The sequence below is a fragment of the Phasianus colchicus genome, chromosome 3, assembly GCF_987193195.1.
Source record: "Phasianus colchicus chromosome 3, bPhaCol1.hap1.1, whole genome shotgun sequence".
In the NCBI taxonomy this organism is placed as follows: Eukaryota; Metazoa; Chordata; class Aves; order Galliformes; family Phasianidae; genus Phasianus; species Phasianus colchicus.
The window spans coordinates 3,235,226-3,259,415 of NC_143438.1; the positions used below are offsets into that span (position 1 = coordinate 3,235,226).

General features: G+C 38.0%; 1 protein-coding gene across 2 annotated transcripts in view; it reads left to right on the forward strand.

Annotated features, from left to right (window-relative positions):
* Positions 1–17,075, forward strand: part of SLC9A3 (solute carrier family 9 member A3) — a 55,813-nt gene extending 38,738 nt beyond the window's left edge. Inside the window, exons 9-16 of one of the 2 annotated variants that reach the window (XM_090138313.1) lie at positions 964–1,034; positions 2,868–2,997; positions 7,982–8,097; positions 8,677–8,806; positions 9,283–9,459; positions 10,003–10,078; positions 11,673–11,786; positions 16,270–17,075. In XM_090138313.1, coding sequence (XP_089994439.1) covers positions 964–1,034; positions 2,868–2,997; positions 7,982–8,097; positions 8,677–8,806; positions 9,283–9,459; positions 10,003–10,078; positions 11,673–11,786; positions 16,270–16,847 — 1,392 coding nt within the window. In that variant the 3' untranslated portion in view covers positions 16,848–17,075. Of the gene's footprint in view, positions 1–963; positions 1,035–2,867; positions 2,998–7,981; positions 8,098–8,676; positions 8,807–9,282; positions 9,460–10,002; positions 10,079–11,672; positions 11,787–13,035; positions 13,284–16,269 lie in introns of those variants that run through there. The other variant, XM_031608312.2, reaches the window with a different exon arrangement.
* The last annotated feature ends 7,115 nt before the right edge of the window (positions 17,076–24,190 follow it).

Here is a 24,190-nt window from a genome sequence, read left to right on the forward strand (position 1 = left end):
TTTTGATGTTTTACTATTTGAAAATCAGTAGTTTCTTTCCAGAAATATATTCTATCTGACATGGGATATACCTTTGTGTGTCACTGAGCAGAAAGATCTGAACAGTAATGTTAATCCTCACACTTCATTGTGTTAACTGACTCACCACAATATTCTAGCACATATCATCATGGAGGAATATAAACTGCAGCCTTTAAGGAGAGCACTATCCATTCCCAGAGAGTAGGAGAGAGGCACCTTATTTATAATGTAATTTTCTCCATTTCTATGTCAGATGTCTCCTGAAACAGTAACTAGTAATAAATGCAGAAATAATTGATATCACACGTGGTTATTTAAGTGGTATGCTATTCTGTAGTAATCAGTTCAATAGAGAATAAAATGTTAACAAGTATATAAAGCAAAAGATCAAATTCTACTGCAGCTGCCTTGTCTTGACTCAAAAGTTGCAGTCCTCAGGGTTGTTATCAACAATGTGATAATAAATCAACTATGACATTTTGCTCTGGGTACTAAAGGAATGACTTCTACGTCTGCCTTGGGGGAAAATATTGAAAAACCTAAAAAAAAAAAAAAAAGTATTAGGAAATACTTTCAACTAACTTGAATCATCAATGCTAATAATGACTCATTACTTTATAGGGTAGAAATGGAGATGTAAAATGAGTTGACAATGAGTCTTAAAACTGAATGTCAATAAAATGAAGGCTTAAGTACCTTCTTGCTGAGGTAATTCATAAATTATGAATAGTCAGTGAATTTGCAAAGGAGTTGTTAGAAGGCTCAGACCTTTGAGGAAAGGCATATGGTAGTAAGCTTTTCTGTAAAGAAATAAAAAAAAAATCTGCTTGGCAGCAATAAAAATTTTCTACAGTGTTACTTGGTCTAACCTGACATAAATATAGATATTTTATAATGATGCCTTTAATGTATGTGATACTAACTCCACTTCTACTTTCCTAGGCCTTTGATCACATCCTTTCTGCTATAGAAGACATCTCTGGACAAATAGGACATAACTATCTGAGAGACAAGTAAGCAGTAACTAACTTGTAATGTTTGAAATACTGCTAGGAAATCTTACATGTAAATTATGACTTTTTAAGCCTGTAAGCTTGTGAATTTAGGGACAGCAAGTATGTCAGCTGCAATTGCTTACTCATCTTGAGAGAAGAAAAATTATTCACCTGAATGATACAGACACTATTCTCATAAAAGAATGTGAAGAACTACCATTAAGAGGGGTAGACTTCCATGAGCAAGATGAACAAATGTCAAAAAATAATGTTAAATCTGGACTTCTTTAACAGTGTTATTTAGGGTTAGACTGTTACTGTCTCTCTGGATTTAGGTCATAACATAGATGCAGACACACATAGTTGTGACTTGCTGATGTTCTGACTCAACACATCAATTCCAGTCCAAAAGTCGTTCAGTTGCCTTAATCATCTGCAGAACTTTCCTCTAATTCTTCTTGAGAAGCTGAAAATAGTGTAGGTTTAGCATTATACTCATGCAGGTGAACAACTTCTAGGCTGGAGCTAGATTGTACCTAGCTACTTCTGATAACAAGCAAAATTGCTCACCTGACTGTACCCAGTCATGGAGACAGTTGTCATTGTTTCATTTCTCCCCCAGTTCAATTCAGAAGTATACAGTGTGTGTGTGTGTATGCATTTAATATACAAAGTAAGAAGATCAATAGTTCGAGGCAAGCCATGAAACTTATCTTATAATATATCCCTCCATAATATCTGCAATTACACATTGAAATAATACATATTTCTTTTGTTTGGTGTCCATTTATGCAGTGAAGAATTCTCACTAGTCATCCCAAATAGAACATCTTTTTTTCTTTTGATAATCTTAGTCTTTAACATACATTTTAGGAAGTAATTTCAGCAGATTACATTGCAGTGGAATACATCATCAGGTCTGAAATATTGACTTAAAGGTGGAACTAAATATTTTTAAAGTGGCAGATTACAGTTTGTCTTCTCACATGGCAGAAGGTAATATGCTTGAGTAACAAGAGCCTTCTGTTAGTAGCTTAACGAAGGTTCTCAGTAGAGTGTGCAGAAATGTATTTTGAATGAGACCACATTAAGTCTGCTTTTTCTAGGTTATATATATATATGGAAATATTACTTCTTCAAAGAAATGGCAGTATCCCAGTATTTTCAGTGATATGCTCAGGTGCAACAGCCTGGAAACTGATTTTCAGATGTTCTGGCTAGAGAAGAGGAATAATGACCAATTCTGGAGCACAAGCACAAAATGACAGATATCTTACTATCAGACGATCTTGGAAGTGGAAATCACAGCAAACATGTACCACTTCTATCTCCTGGAGTACCCAAATAGCATGAAATGAGGCCCTCTCTCAGTGCTTTTGGAGTAGAACGGTTAGAAACTGGCTTTCTAGCCTGGGTTATCACAATACACCTGTGGAAAAGTACTTTTCCTTCTAATAAAGGAAAGAAACTTGAACTTTTAGAATGAAGATTTTAAGTATAATAGTAAATAATCATGAGTGAAAAAGAAGGTGGCATGATTTACCAGAGTATAAAATGTTCTATGACTATGAAATGGGATACATTAATCATAGCACTTGTGCTGCTGCAGTAGTATTTGTTAAGTGAACCTATTAAATGCTTAGTGTCAGCTGCGTAACTAGCTGTTCCAGGTTTTTCCTTTCTTTAGCTGTTACTTGAAAAGCTTTGAAATACAAATCCTCACATTTTTATGCTTGACATTTTCTAAGTGCTGTTAGCTGACAAAATAATCTTTCCTGATAAATTATGAATGCTCGTAATTTAACACTAAAATTGCTTGCTGCCCTTAACATGGTTTGTTTAAATTATCAGGTGGTCCAATTTTGATAGGAAGTTCCTCAGTAAACTCCTGATGAGAAGATCTGCTCAAAAATCAAGAGACCAAATCCTTAATGTTTTCCATGAACTCAACTTGAAGGATGCAATTAGCTATGTGGCTGAGGTACTTATAAATACTTTTTACTTTTTTTCCTTTCTATCCTTTCTAGTTTTTTTGTTTGTTTGTTTTTTAATTTACAGTGTAATCTAAAGATGATATTTTGCAGGAGATGTCAAAAAAAAAAAAAAAAAAAAACCACAAAACTTTTCATTTGTTTTATCTAAATGGAATTTAAGAGTTATGAGTCTTGTTACCACCCATTTGGGTAACCATAGTTCTCAGTATTATGCCTGAACCCCAATATGAGTATGTTATACATATGTTGGTATATTTTTCTATTGGATTTTTCTGAAGAATTTTATATTAAGAATTTTTACCATTCACTGCATCAAGAAAGACTGCAATTGGAAATGGATCAGGTAAAATATTGTCTTTTCCCTATCAAATACCAACTATATGTGATAACAAATCTGATTTAAAGAATCTTATTTCCATGTAGTGTGAACATTTGACTTTAGTGTTATCTTATTATGCAAGATCACATTATTATTAAAAAAAAAAAAAAAAAAAAAAAAGAGAGATCAGCAAGAGAGCAATTTATTTCAATGGCAGAATAATACCTACATTTCAAAAATTAGGATTAGAATGACAGTAAGTGCAACCACAGAAACTTATGACTTGCTGGGTAAAGTACAGAAATTACTAAATGAAAGAAGGTTACTGCCTTTCTACTTTAGTATCATTCCCAAACCAAAACAATGTTAACAGATTATGTATGAATTCCTTATCTTCTTCATCATTATGTTGGCTGGCTTAGTTAAGATCAACACAGGTATGCAGCGTTCACACGGTGCAAAGGATAATTTTAAACAGGAATGTTGCAAAGTGATCTCTGAAGCGATAATCATTCTAAGGCCTTAATCTCTGAATGTACTTTTTTCTTTTGATTATTTATTTATTTTTTTTATTTTATTTTACAGCTGAGAAATAGACTAGTTAGTTTCATTAATTAAAATAAATTCTTTTACTTCCACTACTGATAATAATGTCATTTTTGGTGAATGTACTACAGCCTGTTAGACTTCTTACGGTGAAACACGGAATTTCAAATATCAAATTTGCAAAATAAGATCAAAATCAGAAATTATTTTAGTGTGAAAATTGGGGATTGCTTCACAAAATAAACAACTTCCTCAGATTTATGTTTTTTAAATTATCCATAAAGCTTTCAGACTGCTTGAGAACAAATTTTCTATCCCAAAGCGTTTCCTGGGTCACACCTCTAAGGAGGAAAATTAGATGTTGATGAGCATGGTACACATGCTCAGATTCACTGCTGAATCTGTTTTGTAGATTCATTACATTTTTTTCTTTAACAGATGTGAATGGCTGTACCGATTGCTAAGCTATGCAGATTTATCAGCAGAATCTTTACCCAATAATGTCATAAACAGCATACGCTAGTGTAAAATTAAGTTAGATTATTAATTGTTTGGAAGAATGGCCTTTTTCATTGTACGTTAATATACTGTATAATACAAGGAGGCTGTCTTTTGATGAGTTCAAATAATATTTGTGTAGATTGTGTCTTGAAGGCAAACTACTGACAAATGTTTGCTCATCTGCTAAAAACAAACTAAGAAATTTAAAGTTTTCCAGGTTCTACAAAAAGTTTCATAGAGTCACCAAAGTTGGAAAAGACCTACAAGATCATCCAGTCCAATGGTTCACCTATCACCAATAGCTCTCACTAAACCATGTCCCTCAACACAATGTCCAAACGATCCTTGAACCCCTCCAGAGTCAGTGACTCCACCACCTCCCTGTGCAGCCCATTCCAGTGCCTGACCACTCTTTCAGAGTAATATTTCCTCACATCCATCCTGAATCTCCCCTGGTGCAGCTTGAAGCCATTCCCTCTAGTCCTATCACCAGTTACACCAGAGAAGAGGCCGACCCCCAGCTCACAACAACCTCCCTTCAGGTAGTTATAGAGAGCAATAAGGTCTCCCCTGCGCCTCCTCTTCTCCTGACTGAACAATCCCAGCTCCTTCAGCCGCTCCTCATAAGGCCTGTGCTCCAGACCCCTCACCAGCTTTGTTGCTTTCTCTGGATGTGATCCAGGGCCTTGATATTTTTCTTGCAGCGAGGGGCCCAAAACTGTACTCAAGGTTCAGTCTCATCAGTGCTGAATACAGAGGTTAAATGATTCCCCTGTTCCTGCTGGCAGCACTGTTCCTCACTGTTCCTGATACAAGCCAGGACGCCATTGGCCTTCTTGGCCACCTAGGCACACAGCTGGCTCATGTTCAGCCAAGCATCAACTGATACCCCCAGGTCCATTTCCTCTACACAGTCTTCCAGACACTGCCCCAAGCCTGTAGTGTTGCCTGGGGTTGCTCTGGCCAAAGTGTAGTGCCCACTGCTTGGGCTTGTTGAACTTCATCCCATTGGCGTCAGCACAGCTATCCAGCCTGTCCAGATCCCTCTGTATAGCCTTGCTACTCCCAGGAGATCAACACTTCTGGTCAACTTGGTGTCATCTGCAAACTTACTGAGGGTGCACTCAGTGCTCTCGCACAGGTCATTAGTAAAGGTATTGAAGAGGACAGGCCAATACCAATCCCTGGGGAACACCACTCGTGACTGGTCGCCAGCTGGATTTAACTCCATTCACCACCACACTCTGGACCCAGCCCTCCACTCAGTTCTTTACCCAGCAAAGAGTATACCTGTCCCGGCCATGGGCTGACAGCTTCTCCAGGAGAATACTGTGGGAGACGGTCCCTAAGGCTTTGCTGAAGTCAAGGGCATGGATTTTTGATGAAATTTTACTCCTATACCTAATCCTTGAAAGCAGTTATTCACAAATGTACATACTGCCAAAGAGCAATGACAAGAATAAGGCATGATTGTGAAGTGAGGGATATCTTTCTCTGGTAATATAGGTCTTATGGAAGCCTAATGAATAGGCATGATTGGATTTTTGAGTTGACTATCTGATTTTGCAACTACATGCATTCCTCTTGAAAATCTGCAGATAGTGTATTTATGTCAAATGACAATAGAGTCACAAATATAACAAAAATTAATGACTTTTTCAACAATCTTGAAACCTATTCTCAAATTCCTTTATGAAAAAGGTCATGGTTCCAGCTCAAGCAGTGTAAATAGTACACTGTTGGTTTGGCCATTGCTGAAAGATGGATGCTCACTGGGGGCAAGGCTAGGCCACTCAATGGGACAGAAACAACAGCATGATAGGGTGGGGCGGGGGATTAACCACAGGACAGGCTTGGTTTGCAGTTGAATACATCTGTTCTAGCGTAACATGCATGTGAGCTACCATAGTACAAGGAAACATTTGTTTGACTTGTTCTCTGTGACTTCAAAAATGTAAAGAGAATGAAATGTAGATGGAAAAAACATAGATAAAATCTCTTCCAATATTGAGTAAGGGAGACCGTACTCTTTACTACATTGTTAAAATACATGATTTAACATTGTTAAAATCATGATGTTAAAATACAAGAGGTCTAATACATGATTATTTTCTGCTCTGATATAAACCATAGATGTTTACAGTTGCAACGCTATAATGATATGGAAAACACAGCAATGACAGCAGGGTAGCAGAGTCCTAGGCTGCAGCAAGCGATGGTAAGCCCAAGTGCAGCTGCTGCAGACACAAAGGAAAAAAGCTGCTCACCTACAGAAAACCTCTGGCAAGATACGCTTGCTTCCACTACCAACCCTTTAATAAGGTCTAGGAGGAGGTGGATCCTGGTTCCACCCCTTCCAATCACTCAGGTACACTGCATGCCCTGGGTTGGTCCTGCCTTCCCACCAGGTGCTCCATCCCTGTTTTAGGCCATGACTTAGTGTTTCTGCTACAACAGTTTACATAACTATGGTCTCTCAACAGTTAACTTCCACCTAAGTAAAAGACTGTGCAAATGGTAGGGAAAACTATGAAGATAGAAATCTGAGCTTTCCCAGAAACTCACTTCTGTAATGCCAGTTTCAGAACTGATTACAAAGCTTACCTTTGCAATATAGATACAAAGCTGTAGGAGTGGATTCAGAGGAGGGCCATGAAGAGGATCAGAGGACTGGAGCATCTCTATGAGGAAAGGCTGAGAGAGCTGGGCTTTTTCAGCCTGGAAAAGAGAAGGCTCCAGAGAGACCTCATTGCAGCCTTCTGGTACTTAAAAGGAGCTTATAATCAGGGGGAAGACAGACATTTCACAATGTCTGATAATGATACAACAAGGGAGAAGAGTTTTAAATTGAAAGAGGAAAAATTTAAGTTAAATACTGGGGGGAATTTTTTCACTCAGAGAGTTGAAAGGTGCTGGAATGAGTTGTCCATAGAAATAGTGAATACTCTGTCCCTAGAAGTATTCTGGGCCAGGTTGGATGGGGCCCTGGGGCAACCTGATATAGTGCCTGATTTAGTGGTTGGCAGTCCTACCCATGGCATTTCATGGTTTTATGATTCTATTAATATCTCATCTCTTCACCAGATAACCTACAAGTAGTCTTGTAGACTTATATCACTACGTAACTTTTGCTGTTTCCAGTCTGGTAGAGAATAGAAAACATAGTGCGATGTCTTTGAAAACACTGCTGTTAGTTCAGTGATGTTTGGAGTCCTAAAATTTTACACATATATATTCCTATGTGCTTGGCTTGTGAGGTGGTACAAAGTAAAGGGTCCATCCCTGAAGGACGGAGTTAGCCTGCAAAAGCACAAGGGCATAGTTTTCAAACTGGTTGGGCCTAACAAATCACTCACCTCACTAAAACTGATTTACAAGATTGGAAAGCCTTTTCTCTTAGCTTTATTCACTGGGATGTCACTTATTTAAAGAAATCCTAAGAGCAAAATAAAGTAAGAAACTTTGTTATCGTTTACTAAATGCAACTTCTCTCTTATTTCTTGTGCCATTTGCGTATAACAGCTTCATATGATCTGCATTTTTTGATCCCATTTTTACTGCAGGTGTTTACAGCTGTAATGTGTCTTGTTTCTTTCTTTGGCCAGGGAGAGCGTAGAGGCTCCTTAGCATTTATACGTTCTCCAAGTACAGACAACATGGTGAATGTGGATTTCAGTACCCCACGTCCAAGTACTGTAGAAAGTTCTGTATCTTATTTACTGTAAGTAACTTGTACTGATTGATTGTGTCTTCTGCTTCTGTTCTGTTTTCTTATGTGTGATGAAATGCAAAAAAGATAGTTACTATGTCTGAAAAAAGTGAATTACAGGGGCTCCATCCAAATTTTATGAACTACAGTTAATTTCTTCCTCCCACATAAAATAGGTGATAAAATACTATCATTACTGTTATTCTGTTGCATTTTGCAAACAAATTTTGAAGTAAAGGTTGGTAAGATGAAGCAGAGTACCACATTAGAATTGTTTCTTGTACCTTTTGTTCACCAATTGCTGTAGATAGAACCAGACAGCATTTCTGTGTCTGCTCCAGAAAAGACTAGGGGAGAGTCAAGGAAAAAAATTGCTGCTTCCTTAATTCTTTCCTGTCTCATTCACACAACAGCCCACCTGCCATATAAATAGGGAAATAAATGTTGACAACCTCCTGAATGACAAAATCAATACTTTTCTCATTTTTCGTATTAGATATTTTGATTCAACCAGTTTTGACATGTATTTATTTAGTTATTACTTATATGAAATTCATCTGTAAATTGTTTCTGTTTTTTATTCTTCTTCAGGAGAGAAAAGGCTGGACCGGTTTGCCTTGACATGCAAGCTTTAGAGCAGAGGAGGAAAAGCATTAGGGACACAGAAGACACAGTTGCACATCACACCCTACAACAGTACCTATATAAGCCCAGGCAGGAGGTGAGAGCAGAAGACTTGCATTAGTATGTTTTAAAATCCAAAAATTAGGATATTAGAAACCAAAAATATGGAAGCAAAACTCAGAAGGAAAGATCTTAACTCCAAACTGCACTCTTGAGGGAGTTAGGCTCTTTGTGTATATACTAATGCACTTATCTACTGGCCTTTTAAACAGAGATGGTCTAGTCTGAGTGTGGGGCTAACACAATACAGAATTAGGTCCAATATAAGTTGAGAATGAAGGGATTGTATAGATCAAAGTGGTTCAGACATTACAGAGAGAGGCTTACTTTGAATGACTATCATGCATTCCTACACGAGGAAAGAGGAAAAAAAAATAGAATGCCTTTAGATTATGCTTTGGTTCATTCTTAAAAGTTGTTGTTTTTGTTTTCATGACACAAGCTGAATGCACTGATATGGCTTCCAGCTCTATTTCTAAATAAATGAATATTGTCTTCCCTTCCTCATAACAGCACAAACATCTGTACAGTCGACACGAGATCATGCACAATGAAGATGAGAAACAAGACAAGGAGATTTTCCACAGGACAATGAGGAAGCGCTTAGAATCTTTCAAGAGTACTAAACTAGGAATAAATCATCCCAAGAAGCTGAATAAAATCCACAAAAGAGAACGGGGCCAAAAAAGGGTAAAATATCTGCACAAGGACCCAGATGTAGCCACCTAGTATACAGAACAAAGGGAGGGCAGGGAGAATTCTCAAGGCTCCTATGTCCTGCATCTATCTCTGTCCTCTAGATTTTCAGTAACTTAAAGGGTCTAAGCAAGAAAAGATTCAGCTATGAATCAAGAGGCATCTTCTCATATGCTGCTTTTCTCCATGCTTTGGGACTCTTTTGGTTGAGAGTTTTTTGATCGCTTGAGAAATAGCAGATTTGGAACCATGCTAGAACACTGTGGGGAGCTTTTCCAGGACAGATGTAGCATTTACCATTTCACAAAATTTGCATGAATCTAGGAACTTACATCATGTGAAAAGACCAAGTTCCTTTTTTTTTTTCCTGTACCAATATAGAGAAGCAAATTAATGACAATAATATTGAGCCTCAAAAAAAGATTGCAACAGACATCAGGGTAATGCTGCTCAACAGTGATTTCAAAGAATGTTAGTGTCTTAGCTCTAGGATGTTGGTAGCATTTTTGTTCATTTAATTTGTTTCTTTTCTTTCAGCGAAACAGCAATGTCATACCAAATGGAAAAATACCTTCAGAAAATCCTGTACAAGATTATACTTTGAAGGAAAAAGGTAAGAAGACCTTTAGATCAGTAGCATTTCATCAGCTACCTTGTCTGTAAATAATCCCTTAAAAAATTTAATTATATGCAGTGGTGAAGCTATTAGGGAGGGACTTCTAGTCATAACTTGTAACACAGAATAGGGATCTAGTCCATACTTAAAACAGTATCTAGGTAACTAGATCTAGATCTAGTATCTAGTATCTAGTAACTAGGCTGTTGGATGACAAATCAGTCTTGAATTAGTGTTCTTATTCATAGTTGTAAAATACCTTGTTCAAATCCTGAAAACAAAACAAAACAATACGCTGGCTGCAACATAGTTGAACTTTCAGCTTACTTTTAGATAAGTTGCAAACTTTGCTAAAGTTTGTTTATTTTTTTCATCCAGCAAGATATGCCCATCCATGACACCACGCCATACCAAGTTCAGTCAGAATGGAAATGTTATTTGAATTAACGCCTATTTATTTAGAAGAGTCTGAATCAGAGTTGTAGCTGGGTTGAAGTTAGAACTTGAGGAGAGAAGGTAGATTTGAAAAGAAAACTGTCAGATGTCAGTTTGAGTACTGGTGAATCCTTCATAAGTATGTGCCACTTAAAAACTGAATTATGATTTAAAGCCCACTGAACTAACCCTTTCTTGTGGTCTTTCTTATGTTTATTCAGACTCTTAATCTCAAAGAAAGCTGAAGTAAAGCAGAGAGAGTCATTTTTTTCTCTTTAGATCCAAGCAAAGTTTTTTCTTTATGTATGCTACCTAAGACATCTTCTGAACATTACTTTGACTGACAGGGGCAATACGTGCTGGCTGAAATAGACATAACATTCTAGAACATCCTTGCATAGAAAGTGTTTTCCAAAGACTTCTAATTAGTTCATTCAATGCTGTCTTGTTGAAGGACTGTGCATGTAAGTCATCATCTATTGGAAAAAAAGAAAGACTTCTTTGGAGGACATATTTAACAAGTGCTTTAGAATCTGAAGTAAAACTGATGTGATGATGGTAGAAGCAGCAGTGACCTCATCAGCTTTGAAATTAGTCAGGATTCCATGTCAACCTCTGTCTAACTGACTCTGGACAGCCTGGTCTGGTGGTTGGCAACCCTGCACATAACAGGGGGGGTTGACACTAGATGATCATTGTGGTCCTTTTCAACCCTCATTGTATGATTCTATGATTCTAACAATGAAAAAGCAGTAACAAGGTATTTTAAGGGACTACATTTCTCAACATATGAGCAAGGAAGGCACAAAAAATATAACAGCAGCAGTGGTCGCACATCGAAAGTTTGTTTCCTTCAGACTCAGAAAAATACACAATTCTATTAGCCAACAGTCTATTCAGAATGTGAAATCTCTATCCTAACACCAGGTAACAATGAAAGGCTGAAAGCTTTGCTGAGTTTCTCAAAATAATTGGTACCCAAACTGCAGTGTGCAAATACATTCACACAGTCATGCCAGTGCTACAGCTGTTAATTAAAGTTTGCCTTTCTCTTTGGTATCTGTACCAGTATAGTAATGCTCTTTCACTTTTTCATTAGAACTGATAGAAATCTGTGATCAAACTGGGCTTATGTTTTTTATTACTGTTGTTCCAGATTCGGAATTTTCTGAAGCAGAAGAAAATAATGATTATGAAACTTTGCATCTAGGCAAAGGAGTTGATTTTCTGGCTAATGTGACCAAGCAAAATTTCACAGATAACCCTGCTGGTAAAAATATTAATTGCATGCAGAATTTTTTTACTCAAATATAAAAAATAATTACTAGAAATGCTGCATTTTTAGCCTGTATTTCTGCTTGTTTGTTTGTTTTGATTGGGTCTCTTCTCTTAGGGTTGATATTTGCTTAAATTATGGCAAAGGTAACAAATTTCAAGTATATGAAATTATGGAGAGCATCAAATTTGCTATTGCTATTGATAATACTGACAGGAGATGTGAAAATGATGCCTAACCCAGATCTAAATTATCTCCAGCAACAGAAAATGTTAATGTTATCCTACATCACCAGGCCAATTGTTTTCTACTTGCATAAAAGTACTTTGCAATGATATCTTCCATATTTCTTCTTTCATGCAGTATTCCTTAAATTCACAAGTCCCTCAGTTCCCTGCAGACCTACAGAAGTCACTGAAAAGTGCAGATTTCCAGATATTTAGGAATATTCACTGGACCTGAATTCCTGACCCAAGAGGCTCCAAAATACCATACTGAAAGTAAACCACTACATATAAGAGATAGTATATGATGTGATTTGTATGGTGTTGAGGTTTAGTATCTCTTTAGCGCTTTAGTGTCTGAATTATCAGCATATGTAAGGCCATTCGTACACTGAAGAAAAATCTTCATGTCTGTACTTTTGTGACAGTCAGGGTGAGACAATATTTTAACTGCCCAGTGATAAATTCCACATTTGAATATTTATAAAGACATACAGAAATCAAACCAGAAGTAAGTGACTAGCAAAATGCAGGCCTAGACTGATTTTACAATTTCTTTATCTGTGAATTTGGTATTTATATTAACAGGCTCCTTTTATTTCTATGTCTTGTTTCAGTGCCCTCACACACATCTTGTTCCTTCATGGAGATGTGCAGTTCATTTTTTGCATTTTTTGCTCATCTTTTCCTTCTTTTTTATGTATTTGGTCTGATTTTTTCTGCAACTATTTCATGTTTTGATTTGTTTTGCTTAGGGAATGAGTTAGTTTATTCTTTTGGCAATTTTATTTATTTTCTCCAGATATCTCAATCATAACTGCATATTTTATACAGTTCTTCACTATATAAAAAAAAAAATATCCAAAATAAATAGCTATAACCAAGCCAGAAAAAGCAACCTTTGATTATATAATAGCATTTTTGCCTATTTTTTTTTATTCCTCTTTTGCAAAGCACCTTCCTGTGTTACCAAGAAATCATTTTGATTAACTGTATTTGTCACTCGTGAATTTTTTTAGGAATTGATAACCCAGTATTTTCAGCTGATGATGATCAAAGCATCTACATGAAGTTCTCACCATGGTTGTCTAGTGAAGATACTGTGGTACCATCACAAAGGGCCCGAGTGCAGATCCCATATTCTCCAAACAACTTCAGACGGCTCACTCCGTTCCGGCTCAGCAATAAATCAATAGATTCCTTCCTGCTAGCAGATGGCCCAGAGGAACCACCCAGACCTTTTCTCCCAGAATCAACACATATGTAATATTTTAAAAGAGATTATCACCTTTATTTTTAATCAAACTCAATCAGTATCAAGCCTGAGTACCGACAAGATTATTTTTCTGATTTTTCTTCTCCCAGCGTCTCTTTATTTCCTGACTTTTTCCTTCTATTTGAATAACAAAACTTCTTTCTATTTTCCTCCCACAGGGAACCTGCCCATCTATTTGAGGTCAAAAGCCTTACCATTTTTAGAGCAGAAAATATTACTGCTCTTTGTTTTGTCTTGTAAATTCTAAAATGCCAAGCAAGAAGTTTTCCTAACATCCAAATGTTTTTGTATCCAGTTTCAAGAGACTTCATTTTTATTGGTTAGTGAGTTCTAGAAGATAAAACTCATATCTGAATTCCCTGAAACGGCATAATTCTGATTCAAATTCTTAAAAAAACAGTTGTTCTTTCAAGTAACATTGTCAGGACTGTCTTCATGCATAAGCAAAGATAGGATGACACAACATAAAAACAGTCCATCTGCTGATGTCAAAAGATACGTTTTGCCTATAAGAGGTCAGATGAGTCATTTACCTCACTGGACTCTATTATATTTTGGCGTACAGTAGAAGCAGCAGAGTGATTTGAACAGGCTGAGGCTAATGGGATGAAGTTCAACAAGACCAAGTGCCGGGTCCTGCACTTTGGCCAGAACAACCTCAGACAACACTACAGGCTTGGGGCAGAGTGGCTTGAATAATGTGTAGAGGAAATGGACCTAAGGGTACTGGCCAATGCTTGGCTGAACATAGGAAAGCAGTACGCCCAGGTGGCCAGGAATGCCACTGGCATCCTGGTTTGTATCAGAAATAGTATTGCCAGCAGGAGCAGGGAGGTGATCATTCCTGTGTACTTCTTTCTGGTGAGGCCGCACCTCAAATACTGTGTTCAGTTTTGGAAACCTCACCACAAAGACATTGAAGCCCTGGAGCGTGTATAGAGAAGGGCAACAGAGGTGGTGAGGGGTCTGGAGCACAGGTCTTATGAGGAGTGGCTGAAGGAGCTGTTCAGTCTGGAGGAGACTCTGGGGAGACCTTATTGCTCTCTATAGCTACCTGAAGGGAGGCTGTAGTGAGCTGGGTGTTGGCGTCTTCTCTCGTGTAACTGGTGATAGGGCCAGAGGGAACGGCCTCTAGTTACACCAGGGGAGATTCAAGTTGAACATTAGCAAATGCCACTTCTCTGAGGGAGCAGTCAGGCACTGGAACAGGCTGCCCAGGGAAATAGTGGAGTCACTGTCCCTAGGGCTGTTCAAGAAACATTTAGATGTACTGAGGGATGTGGTTTAGTGGGAAATGTTGATGATAGGTGGATGGTTGTACTGGATGATCTTAGAGGTCTAAATTTCTCTTAATCCATATCTTATTTTAGAAGCAGAAAAACATTTGACACAGTAAATAATTAAATTTGTTACAGTAAATAACATATTGTCTCTAATGTTTTAGAGGTTTAAAAATAAATCAACTCTGGTTTTATATAAATATCCCAGTTGCCCTTTAATTCTTGCTCTGTGAAAATTTTCCACACCATAAAATCAGCCTTCATTTCTATAATCTACAGAGTCAGTGCAGTAAATGAGGTGGGTCAGGTCACAGTTCAACCATCATAATTGAATGGAACATAGGGCACTGATTATGCAGTGAAAAGTGACAGGCAGTTGTCTAGCTTTCGTAGAATCCATGATTTACTGTATGTATGACCTAGTGCATTCTGTTCATCAACAAATAAAGGAATGTGGCAAGTTGAAAGTGCTTAATTGATGAAACTTTTTTCAGACAAAGATCTCAGTATTAGAGTGAACACTGCATAATTTTGTTTTGAAAAGAATGTAACAATCTTTGGAAAACAAAGAGAAAAGGAAGTTCTGCTTTTATTCTGTTCTGGCTTCTGTCTTGCAGAAGGTGTGCTAGTTCAAGTGTAATTACAGAAAGTTATCACTTTAATGGAGAAACTTGTAGGGATGAATTTGTTTGACTATTCAGTTTCATATAACATATCTTTGATTGTTTTATTAAAACAGTGTTTTGAAAGAAATGTCGGATTAATTAAAGAGCTGTGAGTTAAATTCTGATGTCCTTATTAAAACTTGAATAACAAGCAGTATTCTAAAAGGAAAACTTCTTGACACTTAGCCACACTGAAGTCTTCCTCTCCTTTTTCCCACTTAGCTTGTCATAAATTATTGACCATAATACTTTCCAAAATTTAACTTCTAACCTTTATTCTTTTCCTCACTTCTATTGCCATATTATAAGTGACTGTATTATTAGAAACTGCTATGTATGAGTTTTTGTGCAGGTATCTTTGAAATATCAGGATTTGTGGGCTTTGAGTGCTGTGTTTCTTTAGAAGTATTTTGGGAAGTTAGGTTTCCTGAGAAAGTAATCTGGGACTCTGATTATTCTCAGAAACAGTCCTCTCAATTACATACTTAATAAAATTCTCCTAATAGGAAAATTTTATTGAAATTTCAATTAATAGATTTTAAAAACCGAAGTAAATTGGAAACCAAATGTGGAAACGTGAAGAGTCTCTATGTAGTCTAAAGAAAAAAAAGATCACAGATGACAGTTAAGACTAAGTTGATTTTCTGGTGAAACATTCTGTTTCTTTATTTAAAGAGTGCAATTTCTTTCAAAAGATTTGCTTCATAAGCATTAGGAATAAATGTCTCAAGATAACGATGCACTATAATAACCTGATGATAACTCCATCTCCTAAGTATTGAAGCAGGCTGCATTCATTGCAGATACTAAACTCAGTTTTGCCTGATTCTCAACGAGGACAAAAGGCTCATTTTAGGTTGTTCAAGACAGAAACAGGGACAAGGTACAGTTCCCCAGCTCAAAAATGGTCTTAAACACTCATTTTAATAAGACACTCATAAAGAATAGCCAAAAGAAAAGCCCATTAGCCAGAACAGTAATATACAAGTATATATGTATGTACAAACGTTTCTGTTTAATTGTACTCTCTAGGTGATATGGACCAAGATGTTGAAATGACAGAATACTCCTCTTCAGATGACAAATATTCTCCTTACACATCTGACCAACTAAACCAAAATGAAAGTGTTTCAGAGAATCCCCTCCATTTCTTTCCATCTTGTCTTCAAATGCCTTGGACACAAAACTATTCTTCCTTGGAAAACAGAGGGAATATTTCTCTTTCTACTGTCTCCGAGTACATAGCTTCTTGTGACCCAAGTGTACCTGATATTTTCTGGGAAACAGATGCAGATACAGATAACAAAGAGACGATAAACTCAGGTTATTGTTCTGAAGTTAGCTACAAGTCAGAGAATTCACAAGAAGAGAATTCTCTACTTATACCTGAAGAGTTGGAAGACCCTTACATGAAGGAGCCCAGAGAGAAGAAAATGTTGCTTGATGTACAAGGAAATTACAGATCCATTGCAGCCAGGCGTGTACAAAGCCGACGTTCATTTCACAAGCCAAAACCTCTTCAACACCCTAAGCTTCAAAAACTAGCATCGCTTCCAGCATCTTGCCATGTCCCTCCACATTCTTTGGAGCAAGAGGAAACACAGTTGTGAGCCAGGACTTACCTGAAAGGAGGAACTGAGAGAGAATTCTTTGAACAAAGGTCTTCTGTAAAATTTGAGAGAAACCACTTGGTTCACAGGGCCTACTGTAGAATGATTTTGGATGGAAAGGAAGTGACATCCCACGATGTCAGAAATTTGGGAGCTTTTCTGCTGCACTTACAGTTTTAAATCCGCATTCATATTAAAAGAGTGCATAATGAAGGGAAAATATGCCTCCTTGTTATTTTTTCATGTAGACTGTTACAAAAAAAATATTATTTTTGGAAGGCTAAAGCAAGAAGTATTCTTTTTTTTTAATATATAAATAATTTGTTATGCCATAATTTGTTATTTCCCAGTAAATACTTTTGACAAAATGGGCTGCATTTTTTGCCTCATTAATGGGATTCAGTATTTATGTTGTATGAAATTAATGTAGGAAAAGTCAACGGTTAGCCTCTTGCCTGCTAATTCTACTCCAGCTGAAATGGATCAGTGCCTTTCATAAGTGAAAACTAAAGAAAAAATGTTTTACTGCTCTGATATGTGTGTTACTGAGTAATCATGAGGTACTGATTCTGGCAGAAATCTTTGCAGGGAGGGATAAGTCCTGCATTTTGAAATTTTGTCCGGGTCTCCTGGATGGTCGTTTCCTTCATTCATCACCATTTCCACAACTCAGTGGTATTAGAATGAAAGAATATCCAGAATTAGCTCATAATTTTATCTTATGTAACCACAAGCAATTTTGTATTCTTAATTAAGCTGCTCTATTTTAAATAGCCTCACAGAAGTGTAAATATTTGTCATTTGTCCTGCTGCTTTGGAAGACATCTTCCAAATACTCTGTTGGATTATCTTGTTAATTTATGTATAATGCACTTTCTATACCTGATTGGGATAATGGCCTCTCAGATGCCATTTTTGACACAAGAGTTAGTGCCACGATGACTCAGGATGTCCATGTTTCAAAGTACTGTATAAAGGCAATATGCTTGTGTTGTGAACTTCCTATCCCCAGCCCCTGCCCACTTCTCTGTAAAATGACAGTCAATAAAACTGCATTAGACTCCTATTATGAAAGTTAGCCTATATGAAAACTAAATAAAAATGAGAACTCTAAGACTTCTCATTCATGTATGATACTGCCTGCCAGACTGCTTTGCCCTGATTGTCTCCAATCCTTGGTCTCAAAATCTTCAGTGGTTAAGTTGTAAAGGTTCTTTGACATTAATAGGAGATGAGTGTTTAACCACTTCCTTGATCCTAATGTGTACCTTATTTCTACTTCATATGAATGTAAGTGAGCTAAGCCAGCTTCAGGGAAGTATCTGTATTACTAAATGCTGGATTCAACAGCAGCTTTCTTTGATAAGTTTTATTTTATTAGTGGAAATCTGTGTTTGTTTCACTATACCTACTGAGATTTTGAAATGGGCTCTGTCTGACTCTGTGTGAGATGTCCAATTGTAGATTTACCAACTCGTCCTCTAAGAGTGAAGCAATATGTGAAAATTCAGGCCCATAGCTTTTATCTTTGTACTCTTTGCTAATATTGCCTGCTAGGCTAGTTCAAATTGCAGAGGTGCAATGGCAATTATTGTATACAAACCTAGTTACATAACCTGTGCTTTTACAGACATGGAGTACTGGTTGTTGGATATCAATCCACAAACAGCTGTACATGATCATCTTGGACACAGATTCAATTGAAAATTGGAAAGCTCCAGTAAATTTTGTAATTCCATGATGTAAATACCACATTTTCTGAACTGAATATATATACATATACTATTTGGTAAAGTATTTCAATCCTGTTCTGATTGGAACATGTATTGTAATTTTAATGATCAGCACAGACACATAGCAGGGTCATTACTGATCTCAGACATTTTCACTTAGAAAGTGCAATGTGCCAAAATCTAACTTCCAGTCTCACATCGTAATGCTGAAGTATCAACAACAAAGTTGGTAGTAAGGTGTTGGCTTTGAACAAGACTTCCATTTCTTATTGCTATGGTACAGAGGCCATTGCTGTCTTGCTGTCAGAAGAAGAGACATGTTATGCCTTGTGTTTTCTGCATGCTTGTTAGAGTAATCCTAGGCTACCTCAATAAAGCATTTGTAAATCCTAACCAGCAGATGCAAGTTCTCACCAGTTAAGTGTTGCACACACAAGCGTATACAGTTTTTAAAATCCAAAGTTACAAGATTTTCATGTTCTTGTGTGTTCTTATGATAAACAAAAGGATCAGTAACACTACAGTCTTTATAAATGAACTATTTTCTGTAAGGAGCCAGCAAGATTCTGTTTGCTTTTGAGAAGGCTGTGAGTTACAGGAGTTTTTGCAAAGCAAATGATAGCCCATTTTTTGACAACAGGAGAAATGGAAAGGCATTATGTACAAACTGCTTAGCTCTCCACTGGCTTCCAAATACTTTAAGCCTTGTCTGTATTAAAAAGGGCAGTGTAGCCACAGTTCAACAGACAGAGGATAAAATGGACAGTCTGGCAGTGAAAAGACTTATCCTTGGAATAATTTTCATAATTTATGAAGATCCTAGGACTCTGGAAGATGTTTTCTCATATAGTTGCCTCTAAATCAGAGCTCTAATTGGCAAAGTTTCTCAGTTTGAAATGTTTCATGTCCTTAAAAAGAAGTTTCATGCTCTCAATTTGCACACTGGAAAAAATACTCCCAGCTAGAATACAGTAGATTATAATTCCTTTTATTTTTTTTTTCTATGGCAATTGCTCTCTATGTTTACGCGGGTATATAAGAAAAGCAATTTATAAGATTTCATTATCTATCTCACATTTTTTCTTTACTCTTTCTATTTACATCCAGATTTCTGTACAAGTCCTGATGGTACAAGGATTTTCTTGCTTGTTCAATGTACTTTAGTTAGCCGAGGACCACTAATTTCCATCAGAGTAACATAGATTTAGAGCTGGTGAGGATCTGGCTGTGTGTATCAGTTTATTTTTTTACCATATGAGATAGCAGTTAATTAGTTTGGTGTGATCAGTCGATAAATCAGTTCACCTCTGGTGAGGCCAGTACAGTTCTTGTTGAGCTTTCCTCGCTGAAAAATATCTTTAGATTTTTTTGTGTGTGTATGATATGTTATGTCAGAGAAAGTCAAGTTGGGAATTCCATAATTACTAGTTATTAAACATGTAACTATGGCCCACTTTGTTGTAAATGAAAAAATGAAGAATATTTGATGACTTTTCTATATATTTTTCACCATGTACAGGATAATTTTTAACAATATTCATTATGCTGCACTATGTCCTAGCAATGTTAAAAAAAATGTGTATGTGACTTCTGATGAATTCTCTCTGAGCTCTGAAGTTAATTGTATGAAATTATGTTTTACAAATATGTGATCTATTCAGAGATTTATGTTAAAAAGTTTGTAAAATGATCATGTGCCTTAAATTGTCACTCTGTGGAGTGCTGCTATTCGGAGATTTTTGTGTACTTTCCAAGAGGTGTCAATTTATTGCAAATATTTTTAAGTAAGTCAAGTTGTTCTGCTAATGCATCTTTATAGAAATGTTTTAGTAACATATCATAATGAAAAATTTGGCAATAAATTGTATCATTTTGGTGGAATTACACTGCTTTGGCTAGACTCATTTATTCAGCAAATTTAGAGAACACTTTCCATACAAGACTTCTGAGTAAGTGGACTGTTGGAATTTCTGTCCCTTAATCAAAATAAGAAGGAAGGAAGGAAGGAAGGAAGGAAGGAAGGAAGGAAGGAAGGAAGGAAGGAAGGAAGGAAGGAAGGAAGGAAGGAAGGAAGGAAGGAAGGAAGGAAGGAAGGAAGGAAGGAAGGAGGGAAGGAAGGAAGGAGGGAAGGAAGGAAGGAGGGAAGGAAGGAGGGAAGGAAGGAAGGAAGGAAGGAGGGAAGGAAGGAGGGAAGGAAGGAGGGAAGGAAGGAAGGAGGGAAGGAAGGAGGGAAGGAAGGAAGGAAGGAAGGAAGGAAGGAAGGAGGGAAGGAAGGAGGGAAGGAAGGAGGGAAGGAAGGAGGGAAGGAAGGAGGGAAGGAAGGAGGGAAGGAAGGAAGGAAGGAAGGAGGGAAGGAAGGAGGGAAGGAAGGAGGGAAGGAAGGAAGGAAGGAAGGAAGGAAGGAAGGAAGGAAGGAAGGAAGGAAGGAAGGAAGGAAGGAAGGAAGGAAGGAAGGAAGGAAGGAAGGAAGGAGGGAAGGAAGGAGGGAAGGAAGGAGGGAAGGAAGGAGGGAAGGAAGGAAGGAAGGAAGGAAGGAAGGAGGGAAGGAAGGAGGGAAGGAAGGAGGGAAGGAAGGAGGGAAGGAAGGAGGGAAGGAAGGAGGGAAGGAAGGAAGGAAGGAAGGAAGGAAGGAAGGAAGGAAGGAAGGAAGGAAGGAAGGAAGGAGGGAAGGAAGGAGGGAAGGAAGGAGGGAAGGAAGGAGGGAAGGAAGGAGGGAAGGAAGGAAGGAGGGAAGGAAGGAGGGAAGGAAGGAGGGAAGGAAGGAAGGAAGGAAGGAAGGAAGGAAGGAAGGAAGGAAGGAAGGAAGGAAGGAGGGAAGGAAGGAGGGAAGGAAGGAGGGAAGGAAGGAGGGAAGGAAGGAGGGAAGGAAGGAGGGAAGGAAGGAGGGAAGGAAGGAAGGAAGGAGGGAAGGAAGGAGGGAAGGAAGGAGGGAAGGAAGGAAGGATGGAAGGAAGGAAGGAAGGAAGGAAGGAAGGAAGGAAGGAAGGAAGGAAGGAAGGAGGGAGGGAAGGAAGGAGGGAAGGAAGGAGGGAAGGAAGGAGGGAAGGAAGGAAGGAAGGAAGGAAGGAAGGAAGGAAGGAAGGAAGGAAGGAAGGAAGGAAGGAAGGAAGGAAGGAAGGAAGGAAGGAAGGAAGGAAGGAAGGAAGGAAGGAAGGAGGGAAGGAGGGAAGGAGGGAAGGAAGGAAGGAAGGAAGGAAGGAAGGAAGGAAGGAAGGAAGGAAGGAAGGAAGGAAGGAAGGAAGGAAGGAAGGAAGGAAGGAAGGAAGGAGGGAAGGAGGGAAGGAGGGAAGGAGGGAAGGAGGGAAGGAGGGAAGGAAGGAAGGAAGGAAGGAAGGAAGGAAGGAAGGAAGGAAGGAAGGAAGGAAGGAAGGAAGGAAGGAAGGAAGGAAGGAAGGAAGGAAGGAAGGAAGGAAGGAAGGAAGGAAGGAAGGAAGGAGGGAAGGATACTCTTCTACCAGTATTTGTATTATGCTCAGATGAGACTGGAAACTTTGACCTAAACATTCTGATACGTGGAAGAAAGTATTTTATTTCAGAGCTGCTACAATCTGGACCAAATATAAAGTGAAACTTAATCTGCCATGGCCTTCTCCTGTCTTGGAGTCATAATTAAATTCTAGTTTACTCCAAAATCCTAACCACAAGTAAGATTCAAACATTCTTACCAATATGATAATGAACTCTTCAATTACGGAAAGGGAAGACTGGAAGACAAAGCTTACAGTGAAATTTATTTAATGCTTTTGTGGATCTGAGTGATATCACTTCTGCCTCAAAAGAAAACAGGTTCTTCTTATAGGTTAACTAGGAGATGTGCCACACAAAACCTTCAATTCTATCAACTACAGGTGAGTTAGTGACCTGAAGTTCCTTTTTCAAGAACAATCTGGAACAAATAAGCATCCAAAGTTGGGTTTTTTTTAGAGCTACTGCTTTCTGTTATTTACAAAATCTAATCCTCTTCATTTTTGCACATTTAACATTTAATTACTTGCTCTGAAATTTTGACACGTTCATCTTCAATACTGAAAATATCTGTGTTATATCCAAAAGGTAATTCAAAGAAATTTAATTTGACTCTGTGTAAGTGGGCTGTGAGCCTTGAGGCTGTAGCTGAGTGAAAATGTAACTTGTGTGGCATAAGACAGGGGATCATAGAATCATAGAAGTGGTTATGTTGGAAGAGTATTCTGGAGGTCATCTAGTCCAGTCTCTGAGGAGTTAGCTGACAAAACAAGGTCAGATCAAGATAGATTCTGGCATGATAGGTGAGGTAGCAGGATTCACCTCTTTCCATACATACACTTCTAGGTTTCAAGACTACTTTCTCTACTCACCAAAACAAAACCTACCTTCCTGGCAGAAGGTCAGGAGAGGTATCCACAAGAAAACATTCCAAGATCCTGTCATCTCTGAAGTTGTGATTTAACCTCATCTGATGGCTAAGAACCACAAAGCTGTTTTCACAGTCTCCCTACAGTGGGATGTGAGAGAGAATTGGAAAGGTGAAAGTGTGAGAATTTGCAGGTTGAAATAAAGGCAGTTTTTCTAGGTAGAGCAAAAGCTGTGCATACAATCAAAGCAAAACAAGAAATTTATTCACTACTTCTCGTCAAGATGTAGATATTCAGCCATTTCCAGGGAAGCAGAGCTTTAGTGGTTACTTGGCAAGACAAACACCATCACTCCAAATATCTCCCTCATATTCCACCTTCTTTTCACCAGCTTTATTGCTGAGCATGACATGGCATGGTATGGAATGTCTCTTTGATCAGTCTAGGTCAGTTATTCTGGCTATGTCCTCTCCCATCTTCTTGTGCCTTCTCACAGGCAAAGTAGCATTAGACACAGAAAAATCAGCAACAAGAACAAAATCGGTCATGTGTTATCAACACTGTTTACATTATGAATTCAAAACTTGGTTTTGTGGTTTAACCTGGCAAGAAGCTAAACAGCATACAGCCTTTCACTCACTCTCCTCCCACTCAATATGAAGGGGGAGAGACTCAGAAAAAAAAAAAAAAGAAAGAAAAAAAAAAGTAGAAAGCTTGAGATAGAAACTATTAACTAGGACAAAAAAGGAAGAGAGAAATAATAGTGATGATAATAACAATCATTGTATATGTATCTATATATGCACAAAACAAGTGATGCACGAAGCAATTGTTCACCACCTGCCAACTGATGCCCAGCTGGTCTCTGAGCACTGACAGCCTCTCAGGCCAACTCTCCTCAGTTTTACAGTTTTCTTTCACATGATGTCATATGGAATGGAATATCCCTTTGGCTAGTTTTAGTTCAGCTGTCCTGGCTGTGCCCCCTTCCCAGATCCTTGTGCATTCTCAGCCCCCTTGCTGGCAGGACAATACAAGAAGCTTAAAAACTGAAATGTCTTTGGCTCTGTACAGCACTGTTCAGCACCATCTAAAACACTGGTGTCTGATCAGCATTGCTTTTCTCCTAAAGCCAACATATGGCATCAGATGCTATGGAGAAAATCAACTATGTCCCATCTGAAAGCAGGACACACAGCATTGTACAATGTCTGCAAAGAAAATTAACTCTGTCCTAGACAAAGTCAGGACATCCGTTGCCTAGAGGTTTATACAA